This window comes from Penicillium arizonense, assembly GCF_001773325.1.
Source record: "Penicillium arizonense strain CBS 141311 chromosome Unknown PENARI_contig016, whole genome shotgun sequence".
Classification (NCBI taxonomy): Eukaryota; Fungi; Ascomycota; class Eurotiomycetes; order Eurotiales; family Aspergillaceae; genus Penicillium; species Penicillium arizonense.
The window spans coordinates 726741-733569 of NW_019173293.1; the positions used below are offsets into that span (position 1 = coordinate 726741).

Sequence of the window (6829 nt, forward strand, 5' to 3'; positions counted from 1 at the left end):
CGCTTTAGCCATGGCATGATTACATCCTGTGCATCCTCTTAACAAGATGATCACGGTAGTGGGTTGAGATGTTGATTCCTTCTTTGACTACAGACAAATGGGTGGATAGTGAGCCACTCAGATGGTCTTATTTGAATTTTGTAACTTTTCCGACAATTATTATTCAGAAAGCTTTAGGGACATACTGTAGAATATCCTTGTAATTTCACTAGTCCTAATGTCCATAGCAAGGTCGCAGATTTCGAGGCCTTAAAGTAGCTCTCGGAAAGGAGAACCACGGCAGTACTGTTGACATATGTAGATACGAGGGACGCAGGACCAACACACTGCTCGAGGTGGGTGGTCTGCTAATCTGGTCTCCTGTCTTAGCGCCGCGGAGCCGAGATACCTGATGACGTGCCCCTCTTTCAGCTGAGACCTAGACAAGAGCTTGTAGTGAACTACAAACAGGCACGTTTTTACGATCATGGCGTCGATGAGTCACTCCGGTTCCAACTATGGAGCCCAGGTGGGAATCAATTATGGCACATTCACGGCAGACTTCCACCTGCCTCCGGGTAAGTCAGGAACGGAACCGAACAAGGTGAGGATCGACTGACGAGCTGTGTGGCTACGAGATGTACTTCCACAACACAGGCTACGACCGGGAGTTATCTGCCAGCCTCGGGGTTCCGTGGGTTAATGCCAGCGTCGCAGCATTAAACGATGAATCTTCGTCGCAACAGTTACACGTCTCGTTCACCCATCGCGAGCTTCCGCCTACCGTTATCACTGCGCTGGGATTGTATAACAACAGCGCATACACGGAAGCGAATCATGTGAATGGTACCATGCCCGAGAACAGAATCACCTATAATCGCGCCCGGAAAAGTTGTGAGATTCTCCATTCCTCACGAATATCAGTATTGAGAAAATGTCGTGCGAGTGTGATGGATTTGATGAAGGAGATTACTATCGGAATCTTGAACAATGCTGGTCCTCAGCCGTTGGTTAACCGTCAGGATGGACCTGGGGGAGCTGTACAAAGGAACGGTTCCATGACTTTGTGAAAGAAAGAGTCGATCTGTTTGGGGATTATAATAAGGCATGTGGCGGTGATAGTGACTTCCCTTCGTCTTTGTCTATTTACAAGGCATAAGTCACGGTTACTTAAAAGAGCTACCGAAATTCCATTTCAAAGGCGTCATAGTTTGTTTACAGAATTATTGGGTTTAGGAGCAGGCAGCATGTGGAAAGCATTTTCACGTAACATACGACTTTTTGCAATCATTGCTATAGAATAGCTCACACGGAGTGTTTGATCTCGTCTTTGAGTGGTTGGAAATACCTGCAGAATAGTCAGTGAATATGATGAACAAGGCCCCTTTAACAGGGATTCAAAAAAGAAAAAGACTATGGTGGAGCACTAAAATATACAGAGTACAGTATACGTGTACGCAGTACATATGTAGGCTGTAAATTCTATTATATGGGCTTGGTTATCAAGAAAATCCCTTACATTTGTTGACGCTATAGCAGTTTAACCGAGTCTCTCTGAGAAGTAGCCTTAGTATATCTTACGTTTCACTTGTCTCCCACTGCCAATCTCAAGATTTTCATATCTGGCCACTCATCCGTCATTGTTTGAAGTAATCCATCGACCCAAAGGCCAAGCCAATCAATACTATGGGGCCTCAATCAAAGCAGATGCAAGTGAAACGGTGCAACACTCCATTATGAGACCTGTGGCAAGCCTGAGAATGCTGTTCTCCTTCTAGTCAGTACAAGAAATGGAACAGCAGTTTTTCTAGAGCCGCTTTCTTTTGCTCTATTTCGCGACTTTTTTGTGATCACTTTCGATCAACGTGGGTTCTACCGCAGCGTCGGTAGGCGCGGTGGCCCCCAACGAAAGGCAGAGTCGGGATATGTAGGGCGCCATTGTTACAAGAGGCGTCGCCGGATCGAGTAGCTTGTAAGACTAGAATCTAACGTTAGATGTGTTTTCAAATATCAAAGGTAGAAAACAAATTGTGCTCAGCACCAGCCATATTTCCAAATGGATGAAAGATTCCACCAGATTATTTTTAGGTAACGTATTTCCCTAGTGAGCTGGCCACCCAACCGAGCTGGTCACCCTAAAACACCGTGGTAAATGCGATAAATTACAACATAGTTGTAAAGTATAAAGGGTTTCCAGTGTTAATAGGATAGAGCCTGCCAACTAGGGAAGAGGAAGATGTCTCTGGTACAGTATTGGATTGAATACAGAGACTGATTCTTGGGGAACTCCAGGTTCCCTTGAATGATCTATTTATAATGAGGGGCAGCGAGGCAGTCAAGTGGCACTGACATGTCGACTGGGATACGCTGGAGACATCTCGGCTTCACTGCAGGATATTACCGCGGTGCAGTTCGCTCCGTGACGATAGTATCACAACAACGGCAGGTTATAGGGACATTTCCTTAAAAACCCAATGCTCTTTAGGGGGTATCTGGTCTCTAAGAGGAGTTTAAAGAATTTCTATAACTTTGTAGTTGATGTTTAAATTACACGATGAATGTACTGGGAAGCATGTATGTCAACGCCAGCGAGATTGTTTAAGCCTGATCTCTCTCACATTGAGAGAGAACCTATATAAATGGAGAGCATTTCTCCTGAACTTTACTCTCAATGGTAGGTCCAATGCTGATCACTAGATTCACGGCTTGACGGATCAGGCATTACATGCCTGGTGCACCATGAATCTCAACAATTGAGATACATATATGGAGCGAGCTACATCGGGCAAATGAATTGATCGTCATCATCATGGTCGGAGTTTACATGCTATAACTTTCTCCCTTTCGCATCTCACATGTACTACTAGGCCATCACTTGACGAACGGCTAGTCCGTTGCAGGTCCGCTAGAAAAGGTTAACCTCGAGAGCAATGGACTGAGCGGAGAATCCGTAATTCCGAGGCCGTGTCTACCACGCTCACCTGCATCACACTTTCACTCCTGCCCAGAGACAGCTAGGAATATCGCACACGACTAAATGATCACCTCATTTTTGAAATATTGGAATGGATATAGTCTTTGTCAATGTTCAGACACCAAGGGACGCCCTTCAGCTCGCCAAAGAACCCGAATTTCGGTCTCACGTGGCACGTCATCAATGGAAGCAGTCTGCGCGTCGAGATAAGCGACGCCGGAGGGGAATGTTGCTTCATGGTTCGCATGGGACGAAGACTTTCGAATATCCAACCGGGCTCGTGACCAACCCTTTCAGCTCGGATCCAGTCTCGATTTCGCCCCAAATAGGCGGACTCAGAGTCGATCCTTTCCAGTCATATCCTGTCTCGGCTCAACCTTGGACTCCGCTGCTAGTCGATCACTGTAAGTTAAATTTTTCAGTTCTGATGTAGTCAACGTGGGCTTTTTTTAATATGGATAGACTTGATACACATGGCAGTTGACATACCTGAACTTGATCTGCCTGGAAACCCCGGCCTATTGAGGACCATTTGGTTTCCGTTAGTGATGACTGAGCCCGCTTTGTTCTCTGTCATTATTCTTCTTGCGGCATCGCATTATGCCTCCTTGCAGGGTAACCCTGGCGACATGAGGATCAACCTCCTCAGTCTTCGCTATGAAGCTGTATCATCCATCAATCGCAGTCTTGATGCTCAACGGCCAGAGAGTACATATGATGCTTTAATAGGGGCCATAGCAAAAATGGCAAGCTACGAAGCCATGTTCGGCAGTCTTGAGAATTACGATATCCATATGCAGGGTCTTGCAAAAGCCATTAGTTTACGAGGGGGCCTCACATCGCTTGGACTTAATGGCTTGCTCCATCGGATCGTGGTCTGGATCGACCAAAACGCCGCTTTCTTGCATGGATCATCCATATATTTCCCCATGGACACCAGCGCGTCAGGTGAAACCCCATCAGATCCGAATCCTGGCCAATTTCTTGGAAGGTCCTGATGTGAGTAACAGCAGTGGCTTTTCATTGGAATTTTTAGAACTTCCCTTATCCCATATATCAATTAATCAATCAAAGTTCTATTTACCTGATGCAGCCTAACTAGTATCTTAATGGCTATGCAGGCGCTTCTATCCGGTTGAAGCAAGAACTCGTGTCCGTACGCCTGAGCATGCTCCAGTACAAAAAGTGAGGCTGGTTCTCAAAGAGTGGAAGCACCAGCCCATTACATGTAAGCCAAACCCAAAATCCACAAAATCCGCAATACAAATGAGAAATTCAATACCAGCAAGCATTGAATGTAAAATAAATGCGTGGATGCACCTCCACCTGTCCAAGTCCTCTCTCTTCTTATAGTTCATGTAAACACCTCCACATCAGGCTCCCCGCCAATTCCTACTGTAGCAAGATCAAACCCCGTTCTCCGGCATCCTCACTTCAGCCTCGATTGCTGTTCATTGTTGTTTCAGGCCGTTTAGGGATCGCCTAGTCAGGCAGCGTGTATTCAAATAGCTAAGTGAGGCTCTCTCCTTCCTCAAACGTGGTAGCAAGCAATGGTAAGTGCCTAGCGTCTTCGGGGCTCTGCTATATGACCTCGCGGTCTCCGGTTTCATCATCGGACTCTTCTTGCTCAGCATGTTGAAACTGAGCAAGTAGGCCGGTTTGGTGCATGAATTTAGCAACGTAGCGGGTCGCCAGCGGGTTAGAAACAATGCTGTCATAATTAGACAGCTCTTTCGGTCTAATTGCTTGGGACGGCCTAGACATCGTATTCGGAGGGAGGATTCGGAGAGATCGTTTAGGGCGTAGGCTCGATGGCGGCGCGTGGGTTGCTGTAGTGGATTAGTTCGAACTTGTTAGGTGCAAAACTTGCTGCCTGACGTTTGGCCCACTGGTTAGCTCTCTCGAGAGCCTTTTCAATGAGCCATACGTTTTCTTCGTAGCTGTTTGAGACAGCTAGAATGCAGACATTAATCATCTAGCCAAAGGCTTTAGTGTGGCCGTAGCCCGTTAGAATGAGCCGCTTTTGACTAGTGGTGTATTGAATAGAAGAAAGAGGATCGGTGATATAGGAGAGCCTTGTGGAATTCCTATCGGAGTAGGAAACGTATCACTAAGGTGGCCGGGTAGACGGATCCGAGTACTCCGGCCGATGAGAAATGCTCCCACCCTTCGGACTAGTTCAGAAATGCCCATTTGTTTTAGGTTATGGAGAAGACGTCTGTATAAGAGGTTGTTGTAGGCGCTAGCGACGTCCAATAATAGTATACTTGCGTTCTGACCCTGGCCATGGCCCTACGTAGTGTGAACCCGATCTAAGATCAACTAAATAGCATAGTCTACAGAGACGCCTTTTCTCCCGCCTAGGTGAGTATTAGGCAGCAGCCGATGCTCTTAGACAGTCTAGGCAATTCTAGTAGCTATAATAGCTTTAAGAACCTTGCCAAGCGTATTAAGCAGCGCGATAAGTCTGTACGCCTTCGGCAGGCGGTACTCCCTAGGTCCAGCGTTTCTTAGCGTCACTGTGATTGAGCTCTGGAAACGCCGGGGCTTATAGCTAGTGCGTAAGCAGGCGTTGAAAATAGCGAGGATTATGAGGAAGAAAACGCGCTATAAGGCTGATTCGCCTGCTAGTAGTCTCCACACTTTACTGGGAATGCCGTCGGCTCCGGAGCCTTATTCGGAGGCGCTCGGCGTATTGCATCGGTGAGTTCTTGCTCCGTGATAGGTGGGAAGGTAATATGCGGTTTCTGAGGTTGGCTCCGAGTGCTCTCAATGTCTGAGAGATCAGCTTCTAGAGGTGTGGGAAAGAAGGCCTCGCGCAAGGCCTGGACCTTCTTATTTGTCGGTTCGATGATGCCGTCCACCGTTTTCAACGGAGGCATAATGCTGCTTTGTTCCTGGCGCCCCCCTTATCCCATATATTCATAGAGTTTCTTGATGGGACTTCCTGGATAGGATATCACATACTAAACCCAATACCTCACCACGAATGAAACAGCATATTTGCGGCTGTGCCCCACATAGGGGATCGGTAATTACACCCCCCCCTTCAGTAATTACACCCCCCCCTGCCTGAATTTGGCCTGAATTTGGCCTGAGTGCCTTATAGACCAGGCATAAATTGACCGCTTTTCTCACCGCTTTTGTGCCGAACTTTTATTTTATTACCACCTGGTCTACCACTTCACTGCAGATAGACTAGAACTCGAGGTACCTCTAATTACTATGTAGACCCCTAGTAAAAATAGGTCACTCCTGTTCCACTGTAGTACCCAATGAGGAATTCAAAATAATAGTTGTTTACACCTTCAAACCTCCCATTTTACTACCCATTTCTCTCGCGTTTTTCACCTATTTCCCTCGCATTTCACTCTCCTTTAAGATGGCTTCCTCGCAGCCTGATTTGCCGTCCGATTCTGAGCCTGAAGCTATTCCCGAGTCCCCACCGTCGCTGCCAAGCCTTCATGACGCGCCGCCAAGCCTCCAAAACACCGCGCCAAGCCTCCAAGACCCGCCGCTAAGCCTCCATACATTCCCGCTACCCCCTCTCGATACGTACTACGACACGCCAGAGCACGGAATCACCACGATCAATGCTTTAGGGCGTCAATATGGCTATGCAGTCTCAATTCTCCGCTCAAAACGTACTAAGAAAGGGGTCATGAAGACCGTCCGACTATGTTGTGACAGAGGTCGTCCGATAAGAAAGCGACCTGATAGACCTCCGGAGCGCCAGACTACGACACTTGCCAATAACTGTCCCTTCAGTATAGCGCTTCGGCTAAGTCTCGAGACGGGTAGGTGGTCTATTACGGTGGAGGATTCGACACATAACCATGGTCCGTCACCTCTGTCAACCCACCCAATTCAGCGAAG

At 47.4% G+C, this 6829-nt stretch overlaps 4 protein-coding genes across 4 annotated transcripts; 3 read left to right on the forward strand and 1 right to left on the reverse strand.

Annotated features, from left to right (window-relative positions):
* Positions 1-466: 466 nt before the first annotated feature.
* PENARI_c016G01206 (putative histidine acid phosphatase) lies at positions 467-1049 on the forward strand (the record flags this gene model as incomplete). Its single annotated transcript, XM_022633958.1, has 2 exons — positions 467-557; positions 637-1049. 2 exons carry the CDS (start codon positions 467-469, stop codon positions 1047-1049), a joined length of 504 nt encoding a protein of 167 aa, XP_022486037.1.
* Positions 1050-3501: 2452 nt separating this feature from the next.
* On the forward strand, positions 3502-3951 carry PENARI_c016G11233 (uncharacterized protein; the record flags this gene model as incomplete). Its single annotated transcript, XM_022634181.1, has 1 exon — positions 3502-3951. One exon carries the CDS (start codon positions 3502-3504, stop codon positions 3949-3951), a length of 450 nt encoding a protein of 149 aa, XP_022486158.1.
* Positions 3952-4748: 797 nt separating this feature from the next.
* Positions 4749-5835, reverse strand: PENARI_c016G04036 (uncharacterized protein; the record flags this gene model as incomplete). Its single annotated transcript, XM_022634019.1, has 2 exons — positions 4749-4928; positions 5602-5835. The coding sequence occupies 2 exons, from the start codon at positions 5833-5835 to the stop codon at positions 4749-4751; spliced, it is 414 nt and encodes a 137-aa protein (XP_022486136.1).
* Positions 5836-6335: 500 nt separating this feature from the next.
* On the forward strand, positions 6336-6749 carry PENARI_c016G05909 (uncharacterized protein; the record flags this gene model as incomplete). The annotated part of the gene is made up of 1 exon (XM_022634064.1): positions 6336-6749. A coding segment is annotated over one exon (414 nt), but the record flags the coding sequence as incomplete, so codon positions are not given.
* Positions 6750-6829: the final 80 nt, after the last annotated feature.